The sequence below is a fragment of the Aulostomus chinensis genome, chromosome 17 (genome assembly GCF_037954235.1).
Source record: "Aulostomus chinensis isolate RoL2024-O1b breed Wild chromosome 17, RoL_Achi_v1.0, whole genome shotgun sequence".
NCBI classification, from domain to species: domain Eukaryota; kingdom Metazoa; phylum Chordata; class Actinopteri; order Syngnathiformes; family Aulostomidae; genus Aulostomus; species Aulostomus chinensis.
In genome coordinates this window covers 6,645,001-6,665,049 of record NC_141336.1, presented here as the reverse complement: position 1 = coordinate 6,665,049, position 20,049 = coordinate 6,645,001, and the positions used below count along the sequence as shown (strand labels likewise).

General features: G+C 40.3%; 1 protein-coding gene across 2 annotated transcripts in view; it reads right to left on the bottom strand.

Moving 5' to 3' along the window:
* The window catches only part of npas3 (neuronal PAS domain protein 3), a 352,407-nt gene that overhangs the window by 233,025 nt on the left and 99,333 nt on the right, over positions 1-20,049 (bottom strand). For both annotated transcript variants that reach the window (XM_086181913.1, XM_086181914.1), the window contains exon 2: positions 16,979-17,077. In XM_086181913.1, coding sequence (XP_086038039.1) covers positions 16,979-17,077 — 99 coding nt within the window. The remainder of the gene's footprint in view (positions 1-16,978; positions 17,078-20,049) is intronic.

Below are 20,049 nucleotides of genomic sequence, written 5' to 3'. Positions count from 1 at the left end.
AAGATATTTCTTCTATTAAAACATATATTTGGTTATCCAGGACATCCAGGTTACAGTAAAAGATCAGTGTTTTGAAAAATTTGCTCGTCAAAATTAACAAAACTTTAATATGCAACAATAACAGGATAGACTAATCTCATTTTTAAAATCATTAAGCACATGTTTTTTGAATTGTTCGTTTCAATTCTGATTTCAATTTCTGATTCTGTGTTCATTTTCATCCACCGCTCTCCTTTTATTCCATCATCCTCTCTCTTAACATTCTTCTTTGATTGATAACATCTTTGACTGACCTTCTGTAAGGACACCTAAAGATGCCCTGCAGGTCTTTATACTTTCATAAGAGTTTTGAGACAGAAGGTGGTAAAATATTTGAAAACCTTTCTTGCAGTCCAAGCAAGAGATTCAAAAAAGGGGGAAAAAACACCATAAAAAACATAAATTATCCCCTTATAAAAATCAACCTTGGTGCACAGTTAATTAGACCTAACTCCAGGCAGCGCTGCAGCCGCTTCGCCTCTGACAGCCGAGTGCTGACGGCCTCCTGTGCCTGAGCCAAACACATCTGAATCCAATTAAAACATTAGAGATCAAGCTCAGCTTCAAAACGTAAATGATTTGCTAATCAAAGGCGGCTGGAAGAGAAATCAAAGGCAGAGGTGTGTGGAGTCCTCAGGTGAGCTGCTGGAGCAAACGCTAATGGTTAGGATCGCAGTGTGTTTATGTGCGATACATAAACACAGAAGAGCAAAATAAGCTTCCTTTTTCAGGGCAAAAAAAAAAAGGAAGGAATTTTAAGGAAGTGGGAAAGTTTTGCTCAGTTTGGGTTTTGTGAATTTGAATATGAAAGAAAAAAACACAGCAACAAGCTCATCAATCTGTTTAGGTCAATTCCTCACAACATCTCCAGACTGGTGGGGGAGTTATCTGACAAGTGATTCTAGCAGCAGTTTTTATGTCCCAGTGATACTGAAGGTGCAGTTATGGCTCTCTATTCATTTCGATAGCAGCCTGGTCTTGTTAGCCTAAAATAACTGCCTGAAGGCAAGATGGCTGCCGAGTGGCGTGACTTGCCTAGAAGGACTCTGGCAGAGCGGAGCGGAGTGCGATGGAGCCGGGAGTAAATGTGGACAGGTATTCATGTTTATTCATGCAGCCGCAAGCTGCAGACCTGCAAGGTGACTGACTGTCACACACAAACACACACACACACACACACACACACACACACACACACACACACACACACACTCTGGGATGAACGCAGGTGCTGAAGACGACTCACATCTGGCCTGTCTATCACATCGGATCAGAGTTTGTGTGCATATGTGTGTGTTGTGACAGTAAGAAAAAAAAAATGAAAGCGGCTCCCCAACTGCTTCCACTAAATCTACAACAGGTACAACTGTGATATTGTTATCACAACATTTTATACAGAATCTCTCCATGAAAATAGAAACCATCTGGCATTGTTTTCAAATGTTGCAACATATCCTCAAGATAAATTTGCATATCCTTTATAAAATGATGGAACATTATTCATTCATAATCCTGTGCATGTCCAGTACATGAGAAATCAGATCAGTGCACCTGTCCAACTATATATATATATATATATATATATATATATATATATATATATATATATGTATATACATATATATATATCACAACAAAATGTCCTGATGTCTCGCAAACAATAACTGGTTTTGTCACCAGAAAGATGGCTGAAAATGTCTAAACATTTTGCTGAAAACATCTGGTTTCTTTCCTAGCTGTCAACAACTAGGAGTGAAGTGCCTGCACATAAAAAAATTCTTGTATAATCTTGATGTCATAACCAGCAAAATGCTCAGGTAGAACACTGAAGTAAAGGTTCACAATATTTGAACATATGATCATCTTTTCATTTTTCTTTTGCTTTGATATTTTAAAGATATAATCTGAATAATACAGCTCTATGATTGTTTTTCCATCTATTGCTCCAGCTACCCCTCAATGCCTCTGCAGCAGATTTTACCACCACTATGTACACGTGTGTGTATCTGTGTGCGCGCATGTGTGTAAGTGTGTTTGTGTGTGTGTGTGTGTGTGTGTGTGGGGGGGGTGTCGTGTTAACATCTCTCAGTAACCTTACAGCTACGTGAGAGTTTATTAATTATGATCTAAATACGTAGCAAAGACACTCATGAATATCAGCTGCCACATTTCAGTCAAACAGATTCAGTGGTATATTGGAATACACACGCACACAAACACACACATGGATACACTCCGTCTCAATGAAGTGCTTTTACACAAAGCAACAGGTAAAATGAAAAAGAAATATCAATACTGACAAAAAATACTTTTGTGTACTTTAATCACTTAATATTCAAATAAAAATGTTTATAATAAACCCCAGGATATACCAGTAGGTACAGGATGACATCGTTATCAGTAACCAGTTATCATGAGCATAAAATGCAAAAATGCGAAATATCATCGGATTCTCAACTTTCCAGTGGTTTTTAAACAAAAAAAAAATCTGTCAGGGATGAATAACTTCATTTTATGAAATTCTAATATGCATACATGCATAAAAAGCAACTGTTAAACAGACAAGGGATCAAAAAAAATTTGATTTGTCAGAACTGCAGTATATTACAAACTAAAAAGAATGATTCAACTCTCTTGTTTTTCAAGATTGTACAGTTGCCTTTATTTTTCTCCAGTATTGCTAACACTTAGGGGAACCTGCAAAAGACTGCTTACAGTTATTTAGTCATCTTCACTTTTTGTTAAATGGATTTACAAAACATTTTTTTCTTTGTAATATATATTTGTACTATTAATTATTATTATTAGTAGTAGTATAACTTTGTTATACTGCACAGCAAGCATGCTTCCTTCCAGTCAGTATTGTAGAGATTCAGGAATTTAACTGAAAAAAACATTTGAAATTTGATAGATTAGTTCACTGACGATAACAGGAAATTAAGATAACATTGAGCAGAGCAGAGCAAAAAGCTTAGCAAATGCTAGCAAAATACACAATGTTCTTTCAAATACTGTATCTAACATAAAATACAGTATACTGCATTAACGGAGTAATAAATCAAATGTAACATTTCCAGTTCAGCGTGACTATAACTACCACAAAATCATTAAAGAAATCAGTTTAGATAATATCACAACAAAGACACACATAATCATCTATACTTATACACACATGCCAGTCCACTGATTAAGATGTACATCAATTCCAAACACACCTGTGTGTTTGTGTGTCTGTTTCAAACTGGCAAAGACGAAATGAAAGTGAAAACGTGTGCCGCACGCACGCACACACACACACACACACGCACACACACAAACACACACACATCCCGTGTTAAAAAGCATCTTCATTGGCATCCTCACCAAACACTAAATGCTCCTGGCTTCTAAATCACACATTACACGGACCTGCTCAACTTAATTTGGCTTTGATCTCTTTTTTCCTTCAAAAACACAGAATTAGGAATTCTCTCTCACGCTTTCTCGCTCTCTTCTTCCGTGGATGGAGTAAATGAAATTAATAAGGCATACATCAGAGGCAGCGGCAGAGCTCTGGCTGTAGGCTTCCTCTATCACTGCCTCGACACCACATTCCTCTGTGTCTTTATGGTTTTATAAATATATTTACACTAATTGAAAATCTACCATTCACTCAACAAACAGGCTGAATTATTAAAAAGATTCATATCTGTCCGTCTGTTGACGCACAGCTCTTAATGGAATAAAATAATGGCTTTCGTGTGTTTGAAGTCAGTTACTTAAGAAGGAGGGGTCTGTGCATGTGTGTGTGTGTGTGAGTGTGAGTGTGTGTCTATGTGTGTGTCTTTATTTAGGGTTTTATTATGGCTGTGATGTCAAGTGTTAACAGGGTTTATATCAAATTGAGTTAGTGGAGTTTCTAATAAAAAAAGTGACACTGTTTGTTGTTTTCTATGAGGTCCAAGGTGGACTTTTGATCAAAGTTTTACATCAGTCAGTATAAGGGGTTTGTTTCTTCTTCTTTTTTTTTTGCGGGGGGGGGGGGGCATCTTTATCACTTCCTTTAACTTCCAGATCATTCAACTTTCACAACATGCAAAAGTTCCTTTCCTGGTTCAATAAAAGATAATTAAAGGGCCATAGTGCTACTACACAGAAACAAGCCAAACAAGAAGCAACACTTTAAGTAGAGGATACTGGGGTGTAATGATATATCTGTACCGATATATCATTTTAATTACAAAAATATATAATATAATCAAAGCAAACTTCAAATACTGATCCTCATCACTTTCTAACAGTCTAATGAAGATATGACAATGATATTAGTTCCCAAATATTTACATGTTTCTGGTTAAAATCATAAAGCAGGGGAGGGGTTGTGGCGGATACTGACCAATGCTTAAGCTAGCCAATAGCACAACATAACACATCCAGGATGACTTGTGCCACCCAAACAGCTGTATCAGGTTTGCTTTTTGCTAAGAAATGTGGATTAAAAAAATTGTTTGTACCTTCAACACTTCAAATTTTGTACAAATAATATAGCAATTCAATAATGGATTTAATACATAAACCTGCAACAGTATTTAAAACTGAATGACAAGGACAATTCATTTTCACGACATTAGAGGAACTACATTTCCTTCTCTTAAAACTTAGAAAATCTAAATTTTAAAAGGCTCTTGCTGCTGCTAAAATTTAACTGGCAAATGTCAAATTATTGGCAAAATGAGGTGAGATGTACAGAAAATAATTCTGATTGACTCTTCAACAAAGCAGCAAGTAAATATCACCCATTGCCTTTCACTGTCTCACTTTTATACCTCAAATCCAACATGGTGCTCCAGAAACAGAGGAAGCTCCCTCCCCTCCAGTTAATACAGTCTAAAAGACATCTAGGCAACATAATAGAGTGAAACAGTGGGTTTATTTCATGTGCATGGCGTCTCTCCGGTGCTCGTTCTTCCTCGGGGGGAAATCTCACTGCAGTAACAAGCTCGGGCGATGCTGAAAAAGTGCCGCAGGCAACAGCGAGCAGCGGCTCAGAGGCACAGGCAGGTGAAGATGGGGTGAAAATCTAATCTTTTCACTGTAAACAAACCCCGGGAATATGGGAAAAATAAATATATGTGAAGAAGAGTGTGTGTTCGCCCTGGATTTGAGTGATTCCTTGCAGGCGCCACAGGTGGGTAGCTGTCCAACAAGGTGAGGGATTTGCAGTTATGAGGACAGATTGACGGGGAGAGCAGGGAGTTGTTTTCAGAGAGAGACAGGGGAAACTGCTGCTACTGAATACACGTCAAAACTAAAAAAGATGTCGGTTGCAACGTTTTTCTGAAAGCAGTTTGGGATGTCATGTTTCGCCTCTCAGGTACATCAAAGCTGAGTTACAGGAGACGAGGGACTCGCAGGAAATGTGGCGTTCGCTGACAGGCACCTGTTCAGGAATCTAAAGACAGGCCAAAGGGAGAGTTCAAATGTTTAGCTGGATCTTATCTACTGTTATTCTCAGTAACTCTCAACAATCACAGCTGGATGTCAAAGAGGGATTACCAGACTGTATGTGTGTGCATGCCAACAGACCATCATGAGGGGAGACCAGGGACAGTTGCAACACTTGGCATCTTTCCCACTATATCCAAAAATAATTTACATGGGGACACTTATGTCACCTACCTCATACAAATTGGGAAGAACTTGGTTACTTCCTCTTAGAGTTCTAACTGTGGTTCCTTTGCTGTGAGAGAGAAGACAATCTAGCTGAACATGTGGTGAGAAAATTTTTCTCATTTCAAGGTGTTACACCACAGTCTGATTAAACAACCATGGTCAGGCTAGTTTCTGAGTTTCTGGAGGATTCTGGGAAAAGTAGTAAAGAGTCGATTTCTGGTTTCTGCTGGTCTGGTGTACAGGCTTGATTTTATGCAAACAGGCTGAGGGGGTATTTGTTAGTTTGACCCATCATCTATCCATACCTCCATTTTCTTCCACTTATCCTGTAAAGGGATGCGGGGGGCTGGAGCCTATCCAGCTACATTCAGGCAAGAGGCGGGGTAAACCCTGGACAGGTCACCAGCCAACATATATAGACAGACAACCATTCACACTCACAGTCATGTCTTTGGAGTGTGGGAGGAAGCCGGAATACCTGGAGGTGGTGTAACATCTTGAAATGAGAAAAATTTTCTCACCACATGTTCAGCTAGAACCCATGCAGGCACAGGGAGAACATGCAGACTCCACACAGAAAGATCCCATGCTCCAGCCGGGACTCGAACCAGGAACCTTCTTGCTGTTAGGCGACAGTGCTAACCACTGCACTACTGTGACGCCCTTATTTTGACCCATTCTGCCAAATTATCAAGCAGGTCATATCAACAACCTGTCCATACAGCATCAAAGTGTGGTTCAGGGATGAGTTCTTTTTGTAGGCCAGCCCAACTCAGGGCTGGATGCAAGATGTTTTTACTTACTTACTAACTGGGATTTCCCCCCTAAACTGTCCTGCAAAACAATTATTCACATTTATCTCAAAATTAAAATTTGCATTTTTATTTTAAAAATCCACAAGGATGTTGTCAATAACGTTACTGTCATCATAGTACAATCTGAGTGAATGGAAGTTTCCAATCAGCGAAATGCCATTAGAAGTAGCGGAGTGGATCACTAAAGAAACCCAAAGATCACCAAGACACAAGACAGTTAAGTTCCAGTTCCTAAAAGTCTTGCTCATTCAGCTAAAGATCAACAACAAGAGAAAGGGCAGTTATCTGCAATTTTCTCAGTGGGGCAGAGCACAGAGCTGCTGCTGGGACATGCCTGACACACTTCTGGTTCAAACAAAAATCACTGATTTGAATGACCATTATTAGTTGCAGCGACCATGGTGCAACTGCAACACTATGGACTTTTTTAAAATCCTTTTAAAAAAAAAATTTATTAGTGGGAGATCATAATTAAAACAGCAATATCCTGCTGTCAAAGAGCTATGTGTGACTTGCAAGTCGCAAATTGAGTATTGCAGCTGTCGAGGGACTTGTGGCACTGGTGGAGAAAAACCTTGATTGTTTGTTTTGCCATTCATTGAGCCACGATGTTGGCTTATGCAAATACTTGACCCTATAGTTTATAGCTTAACCTGTAATAATTGTGGGGTGGACTTGTAACACACCTAAGTGCCATCTGTGTAAACTCAGTAACAGTACTTTATCAATCCACCAGCAGGAGCAAAGGATGGAAGCTTTGGCGGTTGACTGTGTTTGAATTCTGCTGTTCTTAATGTAGGGCAATTTGATGAGGGAGAGTTAGTCCCACACAGAGCAGATTATTATTAACTCACTGGATTATCTGGTCAGATTTATTTATTTATTTATTTTTGTGTTCAGCTCATGGTAATGAAGGCAGTGTGTCTTGGAAGTAACAGCCCTTGAAGGAAATAGTGTGTCCCGATCCTGGAGTGGCTGCAGGATTGGGTCTCTGCTTTTTGTGGACGATGTAGTCCAGCTGGCTTCATCTGGCTGTGACCTTCAGCTCTCACTGGATCAGTTCACAGCCAAGTGTGAAGTGGCCGGGATGAGAATCAGTACCTCCAAGACCAAGTTCATCATTATTGCCAGGAAAAGGGAGGAGTGCCATTTTCAGGTTGAGTATGAGACCCTGCCCCAGGTGGAGGAGTTCAAATAACTTTTTTTGGGGGGGGGAGCTGGATCGTGAGATCAACAGGCAGATTGGTGCAGCGTCTTTAGTGAAATGAGTTTCCTCCGGAGGGTGGCTGGACTCTCCCTTAGAAATAGGGTGAGAAGCTCTGCCATCTGGGGGGAAGCTTGGAGTAGAGCCGCTGCCCCTCCACATTGAGTGGGGTCAGGTGAGGTGGTTCGGGCATCTGGTCAAGATGCCTCCCTGATACCTCCCTGGGGAGGTGTTCAGGGCACCTCCAAACAATGGGAGGGCCTGGCCTGGGAATGCCTCTGTATCCCCTGTGAGGAGCTGGATGAAGTAGCAGGGGAGATTGAAGTCTGGGATTCTCTGCTTAATCTGCTGCCCCTACAACCTGACCCTGGATAAGCAGAAGAAGATAGATGGATAGATGGATGGATGGATGGATGGATGGATCTTGAAGCCTAAAATGAATCTCCGTCTGCGCTATTCCGCTCATTATTTAGAGAAAGTTCTTTTTAAACTCTCATACACATCACATGAAAATCATTAAATCCCTGAAATCATCAAACTTCAATGACAGTGTCTTACCTGTGTCAATTTGTATATACATGGCAACTGCAAGCAGATGAAGAGATGAAAAATTTCAACTGTTGCTGTAGATCATATCAATCAACACATCCACTCAGGTTTTTCTCTGACATTTTTTTTATACTAAAGGAGTTAGTCTTGATTTCAAAAAGAGAGAGGGAGGCAACAGGTGATGGCCGAGAGACATTTGCTCTTCAATAGGAGACTGAGCAGTGAAGGTGGTTCCACTTTTCTCTTGTTAAATCGAAAATTACAAGATGAAGAGGACAACCCACCATAAATATTTGTTGCAGCCATTATTATGTTTGTTCAAGTTATTTTTTCTGGATCTGATGTTGTAACCATGTAACCATTTCAGCACACTCAACAGTGTGTATTTACACTGAAACCATGGACATTAGCTGATGAGACAGCACTGTAGCTCAGGATGCATGTGCTTACTGTACACATCACACCCACACAACCTGCTTGATTGTGGGGAATGGGAGGTGGATGTTTTATCAGGCGACAACAAAAACATCTACTCAGATGCTAATGAAGATCCTGCAGGAGGAATGTGTTGTATCATCTCCAAAAGGTTGTGTGCATCTCTGATGCTTCAATGTTTCACCAGCTGTACGATGCCTAAGGAAAATACAAATACTTTGCGTTATGTATGACTGGAATGATGAAGCCTCGGTGTGAATGATGACAAACAGGCCTGTTTCTAAATCTGGCAACTGTTCCTGTGGTGTAGCTAGCTATTTATAAACAGTAGTAAACTGCAATGGATGACTTGACCACCACATGAGTGCCCCCACCCCCCAGTCCTATGAGTCACTTTCTCTCAAAGTTTACATGATGATCTGAAAACTTTGACCCTCTTACTTTTGATTACCAAGTCAAGTCAAGTCAAGTCAATTTTATTTGTATCGTGCCAAAACACAACAAAAGTTATCTCATGACACATTACATATAGCCTAGGTCTAGCACTGGTCTTTCCCATCTACCTGTGTGGTGTTTTCAAAAATATGTAAAAAGACATCTTTCACACTTTTACCTCAATAAAAAACATATATCAATAATATGGTGCAAAAATCTTATCTTAATTCTTAATGTTATATGTCATTGTCCTGAATTATAATTTGTGGCTTCACACTGGGGCGCGAAGGTGGGGCAGTGATTAGCATTGTCACCTCACGGCAAGAAAGTTCTGGGTTCGAGCCCTGGCTCAAGCTTTGGGTCTTTCTGAGTGGAGTTTGCATGTTCTCTCTGTGCCTGCTTGGGTTCTCTCTGGGTACTCCGGCTTCTTCCTACAGTCCAAAGACATGCAAAAGAGGACTAGGTAAATCAGATACTCTAAATTGACTGTAGGTGTGGCTGTGAATGTGAATGGTTGTCTGTCTACATGCGTTGGCCCTGCGATGGGCTGGTGAACCATCCAGGGTGAACCCCGCCTCTCGCCCGAAGGCTGCTGGGATAGGCTCCAGCCCCCCATGACTCTTAACAGAATAAGCAGTAGTCAATGGATGGATGGATGGATGGATGGATGGATGGATGGATGGATGCATGGATGGATGGATGGATGCATGGATGGATGGGCTTCATATTGGAAATGCTGGAGCAGGTATTGGTCACACTCTTATTGTGGATGAAGCCCCAACATAGGGTGACACCCTGCAATTGAGACTTGGTATACCAGTCTAGTCCAGCGTTTAGCTTAATATCAAACCAGTTCCAACATTGGTACCCTGGCCTGGATCTACCATTCACTGTCTGTGATTTCTAGCTATTAAAGGTTTCAGGTGATATTAACTAAAATTTGCCCTGCTGATGTTTTAAAACACACCTCATCGAGTATTCTGACTGTTGATTTCAGTGGCAATCGGACAGATGGGCATCAAGATCAATATGCTTCTGGACTACAAACATCTCAACTTCAAAAGATTTCTGCTTTCCCTCTGTCTGAATCTATTCAATCCATTATTAACCTGTTTCCTGCCAGACAAAGACACAGGCAGGCAATAAAATATAGAAAAATAAAATAAAAAAAAACAAGAGAAAAGGTTAAATTATTGAATTCAGGGTTCTTTCTTCGAATATAATACAAATACACAAAGGAGGAGAGTCTACTTTTTGGGGGAAGGTGGAAAGTAGGTTAAGGCAAGGTGAGAGTGAAAGTGTGGCATCAAAGATGTAAAATTGAACAAAGTCAGCGACACGCCAGGAGTCTGCTTGTGCGACATGGGAGAGGAATAAAAAACACATCAGAACGCATCACGCCTCCACCATCAAACCAACACAGAGCGAGAGAGAAGAGACATGTATGAAGGTGAACTTGAGTGAAGGAAGGAGCGAGGGATACAATGAAGGTATGAGAAAGCAAAAAAACAAGGAGGAAGGACACTGATAAATACAGAGATAGGGAACAGGAAAAAGGTGGTGGGAGATAAAACACTTCCTTGAGGAAGGCAGGAAGTGATCTTTAAAAGATTAAAAAGAATGATTGTAGATTTATGATCAAAAATAGAAAGAAAAAGATGGAAAGGAACAATTACTGAGAGACAAAGGCAAGAAAAGGACTGTACGAAGAGGTGGAGAAAAGCTGAAAGGAAAGTCATCTGAAGAATTTGATGCTAAGGAGAAAAGTAAAGGGCAAGAGATTCCACAAGAAGGAAAAACAAAACGAGAAATCAAAAAAGTACTACAAGGTATTTGAGAGAGCGCAGAATTTATATGTCATTGGATCTGGATAGAATTCAAAATCGAGTTCCTTTTTCCTCAAATTTCCTAAATCCTAAATTCTATCATCCTACCAATTTTCTCACAGACGATCGATCCTAGCAGGTCCTATTACAGAGTGACAGAGTTGAGGGGGCAAAGTAAAATTGTTAAAAAAATGGGAAAAGGGTTCGTAAATCACAGTACAGACCAGAGACATGTTAGCTTAGCTACTAAAAACAAGGTAGAAAAGTGTTTTTATGAGATATTCATTGGTACTAATTGTATTACTTAATTCAGCAATAAAAAAACAATACCTCAATACCTGATCTGTTAAGAATCTGTAGTTGTTTTTCCACAATAGAAAAGGATGAACAGTCATTTCATGCATTTCTATGAGATTATTAATCAAAAAGGCTGCTCAGAAGAAAATCACCTGTCCTGTAGTTTCAGCGGGTTAAAGGCAGAGTCTTACAATGTGTTCTTACCAAAGTAAAACACACACACACACACACACACACACACACACACACACACACATATACATATGTGCAAATATGTCACTTAATCCAATGAATCTTAGCCAGGACGTGACTGTTGAGGGGGAGGGGCCTGCCTCCTAAATACCTGACATGACTGAATAGCATCATGTGTCCCTGAACTCTCACTGTGCACTGTTACATTCCAAATGTGATGGAAATCACATCCATCCTCCACTGTGGGTATAACATCCAGCACACACAGCTTGGAAAGCTATAGTTGTTGAGATAGTTGGTTTTGTCACCATCAGGCAATCAACACTTTGATGTTCTGAGGCAAATTTGTTGCTTACGTTAAATATTTGGAACTTGCTCAAAGATGCAAAGGATGAAATTTCCATCCTTCGCACGGCATTGTCACAGACTGTCAGTCTGTTTTGTCCCATTGTCTTTGTATGTACTTGCATTATGCCACACAAAAAAACTTGCATTTGGTGTGAACATACCTTTAAAGTCTTCCTGATTTCTTAAATGACTGAAGTCCTGAATGACAGGAAAAGCACTGCAAGATTTCACAGAATCCTGCAACTGAGGTCATTTTCATACCAAAGCTGTTTTGTTAGCATTAAATGGACCAGAGTTTGTCTCTTCAGATAGTCTGCTTTGTTTGGGCAGGTGTGAAAGCTCGTCTGAACTTTGGTGCAAACCAAACAAGCAAACTGTGGTCAACATGAAAAGGTTGGTCTCGGTTCGCTTGTAAGTGGACCCTGGCGTGGTTCACCTACAGTGAGGAATGCAAATGGACTATCCAGTAAACAGAAGAGAGAAAGTGAACTCTTTTTACTCATCCTTTTATTTCTGGTCAGTGTTTTGGGCAGTCCCACCCCTGCTGTTATAAATGTGAGGTATTGTCCAAATGGTTTGGTCTGCTTTTTAAAAGTGCAGTGTGAAAGTAAATCAAAACAAATAAAGGTGTGAAATCTTTGGTATTCCCCGTCCAAAATCAACCTGGACCATCCTGTTGTGAACGCGCACTTACTATTCCTCCTCTATCTGGTCCTATTTCAATAACCCTGGTGACTGTGTCAGGACTAACGTGTAGATTGATCCTGACACCTTCAAAGGTCAGTTTGAGGGTTCAGGCTTTATGGTGGGGGAAGTTACTGTAAACTGAAGGATAAGCAACCACTTCCTCACAAGGACATAAGCATAAATGAGTGTTTGCAAGAGAAGAGAAAGAGAGCGGGACTAGCCAAGCTCTTCCGGGTTCATCTGTCTCTTTTAGTTTAACCTCTCTGATTACACCACGCACACTTGCACACATTTTAAACACACATTACTTGCAACACACACACACACACACACACACACACACACACACATACACACACACACACAAAATTCAACTCTGCCAATCCAATTGCATGTAAATACATATTTTCATAGAGAGGAACATGAATAATTAAACTTAACACAAATACTGCAACAAAAACTCTGATATGCCTTTAAATGTACACACCCATGCATACACACATATGTGTACACACAGCTATAAGCAGAGTAGACAGATGGAGTGTTTATCAGGGGCCTTTGTGGCCACCCAGCTCCTCCAGCATTTATCTCAATTTCACCCTCAAGACAAACACGCTGGTGCAAAACATTAGACATGCATACACCCACCGAAAGTAAGAGATACAAATAAACACACAAACACAATACAAATACACAGGTATGTAAACAACACAGGAATACGAACATATCCAATTGGCTATTTTACAGTATGAGTTCCCTGTACAGGCACAGCCAGGACAAAATTTTATATTTTATTCTGCCAAATATCATCAAATATGCTACAGCTGGTGATTTAAATCACCAGATGGTAAACAAACAAAATGTACAACCATAGTGTACAAATAAATGCTTTGGAGTGGAATGTGATGATGGAATGGACATGCTGATGTTTATCTTCATTGATTCTTCAGAGTGCATTAAGCACAGAAAATTCAAAATATTTCAAAACCAGAAAACTAATCGGGTCCAAGCTTGTTAGCACCAGTAACACAATGAGATGACAGGAGAGTAATGGAAAAGGTATTCCACATAGCGGAAAGGTCACGTTCGTAAAAACAGGAAAGGGTCAGAATTTTGAAAATGCCTCTCAAAGAAAGCTCGAACAAAACCACAACAATAGCTTTTATTTTGAAGGTAAATCACTTCCATCTCATCGCCATCAGCAGAGTTTTGACTGACTGACTGAAAGAGAGGCCACTGAGGGCAGTATAACACATGTGAGCCCCGCCAGATGAGTGCCATTTCAAAGCCCATACTGCTCTATTCTCGCAGATTGTTTTACATTAATACTATCATTTTTTTTACATGTTATTTGCATATACATGTATAAATTATTGTATTGATATTTTGACATCCAGTGTTATGTTTCTGGGGGGCATGGTGGTGCAGTGCTTAGCACTGTTGCCTCACAGCAAGAAGGTTCCGGGCCCGAGCCCCAGCTTGGGCACAGGATCTTTCTGTGTGGAGTCTGCATGTTCTCCGGGTACTCTGGCCTCTTCCCACAGTCCCAAAGAGATGCAAATGGGGACTAGGCTGATCGTCCATCGTCATCTACCGCTTATTCCTTACTAGTAAGGGTCGAGGGGGCGTCATCTACCACTTATTCCTTACTAGTAAGGGTCGGGGGGGGGGGGGCTGGAGCCTATCCTAGCATTTACGGGCGAGAGGCGTGGTACACCCTGGACGGGTCGCCAGTCCATTGCAGACAAACAACCATTCACACTCACATTCATACCTACGGTCAATTTAGAGTATCAATCAGCCTCGTCCCCAAATTGCATGTCTTTGGACAGTGGGAGGAAGCCGGAGTACCCGGAGAGAACCCACGCAGGCACGGGGAGAACATGCAAACTCCACACAGAAAGGGGACTCGAACCCGGAACCTTCTTGCTGTGAGGCCACAGTGCTAACCACTGCACCACCGTGCAGCCTGACTAGGCTGATTTATACCTTAAAATGACCGTAGGTGTGACTGTGAGTGTGAATGGTTGTCTGTCTATATGCGTTGGCCCTGTGATGGACTGGCAACCCGTCCAGGGTGAACCCCGCCTCTCGCCCGAGAGCTGCTGGGATAGGCTCCAGACCCCCATGACAGGATAAACGGAAGAAAATGGATGGATGGATGGATGGATGGATGTTAGTTTCGTCATCTGTCACCCTTCCACAGTATAAGGGGACAAGGAGTTTATTTCAAGGCTCTGATCTTAGAGAAACCTTCTTATAACTTTATTAAACCAATCAAACATGTAAATATGACTGAAAAATGTGTTCTTCAAACTGCATTTAAAACATCTCTAACTTTACCACGTTATGTGTTTTGTAGCTGCAATAGTCTTGAAAGACTAATATTACTGAACTACTAAAAAACAGAAAACATAATATCCATGGATAAACATGATGGACACACCTTTAGACATTGTCCAACAATTTGTCCACATTTTTGCTCTCAGACCACACGTAACAACATATACTAAATTTCACCTAGGACTGTTTCATGTGAATCATATGGTTTTACACCATGTCTACACTTGTTGAAGCGGGAAGTAGGAGCACTTGTTTCGATGTAGCTGATGTACTGAATTAAAATACAGCAGAAATGTTGTAATAGACAGCAACTGAACAACCAGGAAATCGTACAACTACAAGACAAGCGTCATCGACCGCGTGAGTCATAGTCTCTATCTTTGCAAACTGGGCACACAAACATGAAGTGGATCAAATGAAAATATGAATATCAGAAGACGTGTGAAAAGGCCTACACGGAGTTAAGCTGGTCCTATAATGAGCTATTAACTGCCTTCTCCTTTCAGCTCTGTGCCTGATTCCGACACAAATCCGGCCTTTATTCTCCAGTACAGTAATCCACACACACACAAACACAAACGCACCACATCTACCAACGCAGTCCTCCGTCATTTCAAATCCCGTCTTCTTTCAATTCAGCAACAAAGACCTCTGAAGGGATGAAGGGAGGGAGTGAGGGGGAGGAAGGTGGGTGAGAGACGGAGCGGGTAAGAGAGTGATGATGAACTGAAGAGGAACAGTGTGATTTGGACCATTACAGAAGCTCCACACACATACACACCGACAAGAAAATGCACATAAATACAATGTGTTCAGTGTCTGACATTCACTCACTCAAAGGGAAAAACTAACAACATTTTACATGGTATCTTGGTGACCAAGCAGCAAAACATAATTCATCTGCATTTCCAACATAAAAGGACAAAACTGAAAGTCCAAATTTTCTGTATTTCTTTGTTATAAAGTTAAATACAATTTATCAAATTTATAAAATAACTGACATAACATCTTTTCAGTGTCTAAAGCTAAAAGGGTTTTCATTCCTAAGGGCTACACCTAATAATTACTCCTTTTTTAAAGAAAAACCAAAAAGAAGAAAATACATTATTCAGAAAACAAGTAATTTCATTATCTTTAAATTTTAATCTTTTTTTTTTTTTCAATTTCATTTTTTCAGGTAAAGTTACAAGTTTGGAGCTCCACAATTTGTCAAAGTTGGTGTTATTCTCCTTGATTATTAACAATCAGTATCGGCCCTAAAATAGACCCCTAGCAAAGATATGAAGTTTACTGTATTAAAGGACTAATACATCCAGAATAAACACATATTCAGTAAGCTGGTATCAGGGAATTAAGCAGTTTTCTTTGGGAAATACATTTTTGAAAAAGGGATGCCAATTAATTTAATGTTTGTCAAAAGATCAATTAAAAAATCCCAGGAGCTCGAGCAAGTGCGATCAAGAATGTTATCACACGAAGAAAGTCATAAACATGTCTTCATCTGCCTAAATGAGAGCTGGCAATTATGGATGACCGAGATTTTATTTGCTAGTCTTGTCCTCATCCAACAATGTTTGATAGTACACAATATATTTTGATTGAAAATAGTATTATAACAGACTTCCATACAATAAATTATCCAGTAAGCCAGTTGGTTTAATATTATATAACTTGTAAATCAAATTTTGATGCTTGTTTTTGATGATGGGTTCTTTGGGTATCATTGAGATGCAAATGTAGTGAGTTTTGGTTTCTTCCCTATGTAAGGAATTTATAGAAAATAATTTTAAAAAACTGAAAATACAACAAACTTCACTTAAAGAAGGACAAATTTAGCTCTACTGGTTTGCTTTCATGGTGAATAGTTTCCATACCTTATAACCTGATATAACCATACCAGTAATTAAGGTCTAAAAGCTTATTGTTTCTGTTAACATGTAATATCCAACAAGGTTTGTCCATTTATATGAAAAAAGGTGTTTCAAATTCAACAAGTACATTTGATGATTCATCCATTAACACACACACACACACACACACACACACACACACACACACACACACACACACACACACACACACACGCACACACAAAAACAACAAGAACTACCAGTACTTCTACTGCTACTGCTACCAGGAGCGCACACAAACGTTACCATGGCGAGGAGGTATGCTGCTGGCCGGCCAGGTGAAGAGTCTTGGGCCGGGCGGCGGAGCAGCTGCCTGAATTAGCTGGCCGCTCCCAGTAGGGGTCACTGTGAAACACACACAAAAAACGTGGAGAGGTTCTTTAACGACAGCGATAACAGACCAGGAGCAGGACAGGACGGGAGGGGGAAGGAGAGGTCAATAAAGAGCAACAAGAAGGAGGAGACATGGAAGTGGAGGATAGAAGAAAGCTGGAGCAGAATTTGTCGATAAAAAAGAATCACAAACAACAAAAAATTCAAACATTCTGATATAAATATTTGCATATAGTGACTATTCAACTTCATGTGGACAAGGATGAACAGTTGGGCATTTCTAACTCATGGAGAAAGTCAATACTGAACGTTACAAAAAGCTTCAGAAATGTGTAACAATTTTACACAGTAACCAACATGAAATAATCAACTGTTGCCAATCAGCCATTTGACCATTTGAGTTACGCATTACCTGTATTTGTATAAGTTATCTATATTTCTGTCAGTACCTGGAATAGGAGAATCAGCTGAACTACAGTTACTTTAATATAACCTGTACCTAATAAGTGTTGATCAGAATTTGTTACGTGTACTGATATACGATAGGACAGATATCTCCAGATATTTTGGATCACAAGAACAAACTAAGTATTCAACTCTCCCCTCGAGAAAAAGCAGAGTTGTCGAGTAAGCTTAACTAATATGTATGCACTGCGTCCATCAATTGGTCCTAGCTTGGGTAACAGATTACAGAATTACACATTAAGGTTATGAAACTGCTGATTAATGTCAGTTGCCTTTTAATGTCAGCTAACAATTGCTATTAAACTAAAGGAGAAACAATGTTCATCATTCAAAATGCAAACATTGTGGCAAACAAACTTGCCAATGGGAGCTGACATCATGTAGCTTGATTGCATGTTCCTTTTTGGGACAAGTCCACGCTAAGTTTGAAACCCAATCACAATGTTGCAGGGTTTCTCTTGAATATAACACATGGTCATCGATGTGACATAAAGACAGAAGCATTTAATTTCTTCTGCTTCTTGTCCATGAGTAAAAATGTACTTATCTGTAATTGCTGATTGGTTCAAGAGTTAAGACGTGGGTTCCACTGTGGCTGGTCAACTAAAACACTTCATACTTTCAGAAATATTCAATGAAGCTCCACTTTGGGGTTGAAGGGGGTGTGTGTGTGTGTGTGTGGGGGGGGGGGGGTCTGTTTCATAGGCAGGCAAAGTGACACAGAGTCAAATACAAAATACAAAGCAGCACCAAAGTGACTGTCTATGCACAGTGGATTATTTGAATTTTACACAGCCACCAAAGACAGCCTGTCAAAACCGATGCTGGAATGGATTTTTCATATGGCAAGAGGGAGCAAGGGAGCGAATGAAAGAGAGGAGGACGGAAAAGAGGAGGGCGAGAGACACCGAGAGGCAGGAAGGAGGGGGAGAGCGATGGGGAGAGGCAGTGAAGCGACGCTGGCTTGCAGGAGAACATTAGCTGCACTGTGTAGCGCACCATAAAACCATTGACATTGTCGGTCTTGCTTTGTGGACAAGTATGATTGTAAAACACAGCTCTGTGAGGCGAACCGGCCGCTATTGTTCTTGTCAGAGGGTGAAGCGAGGGCACCGCCGGGATAACTTATTTCAGTTTTAAAGCTTCGTGAGAAGGCAGAGAGTTGGATTTCAAATTAAACCGGTGAGATGTAAGTCCAGAGATTGTATTACTTTTAGATTTGATCTCTTGATGCATGACTAGGAAACATAGCGCTGCTGTCGAGGAAGAGGGAAAGAAAAAACAATATCATAAAAAGCAAGAACATGGCGGTCTGCTCTCACTGACGTCCATTTACTTAAGTGATTATACAACAAGATTTGAGAGGTTTCTAAAGACCAAGACCTAGACTGAATAAAGTTATCCTATCAAACAGTTTAGGATGGATTCCTTATAGTTTTCATCAGAAAAACCTGAATTAATCTGAATCTTGAGTTGAATTGATAAGTTATACTATTGGACAATGGCTATGACTATGATGATTATTATTTTTTTCAGGCAGAGTTTGCTTGGAATTCCCTTTTTGTTTTACTGACTGCAGCACCACTCCCTTTGGAACTAGTGTTAAATCATATTGGGTCAAAACATAAGATCGGTACAATTCAAAAGAAGACATCCTCTAGGCATGTTGGTCTCATTCAGCATTTTGTGACTGCAATAATAATAATGTGATGCATCCTATAATATCACATCTGAGGCGTTAGCACCCTCAGACAGTTAACATTGGCTTTTTGCCTGAACTATTCCTCTCTATCACACAAAACTATAATTTTTGGTCATAGTCACAGTTTTAAGATGATAGGTTCTGAGCTTCTTTCATAGTAACTTCCTTCACTGGGTTTAAGGGACAATGTATGCCCACCTCCTGGTAACCTCAAAAGTCATGGCTAGGCTATTTTTGGTGTTCTCAAATGGACACAGTTGTTGCCAAAAGACAAGGTCTATAACTGAGTTCCCTATGTGTCCCTGCAGGATGTTAGCACTCTCAAATTAGCCTCTAAGACAGAAAGTCTGGCTTCAGATAAAGAAGAAACAAGGGCTGTCTTTGCTCCTTTAATAGTGCCGGTAATGGAGTCACTTTTTACTAACATGTGCTGTTTGGCCCATCTGGCCCCATCGGCAGGTGTGGCTTGCATCCATAAAACCTTCCCAAGCTGGGGGACAGAAAAACTCAAGCTGATGAGACGACACGAGCATCAGCTATCACCTATGCTGTCAGGCTTGCTAGATGTGATTAACTGTAGTGAAAAAGCTAATTAGCAAGGCTGAGTATGCTATGCTACCAAAAGGTAAAATTCTTATGGTGTCTAATTTCTAAACTAAATGGGTGATTTTCCTGATCATGAATTATTAGCTGTTTTTATCGTGGCTATTTTTTCTGTTGCACTTCGATTTAAAGTGAACCTGCTTGAGGATTGCTGATACTCAAAACCCCTTGATTGTGTCGGAGTGTGAACCAACTTGAGGAATGCAGGTCTCCT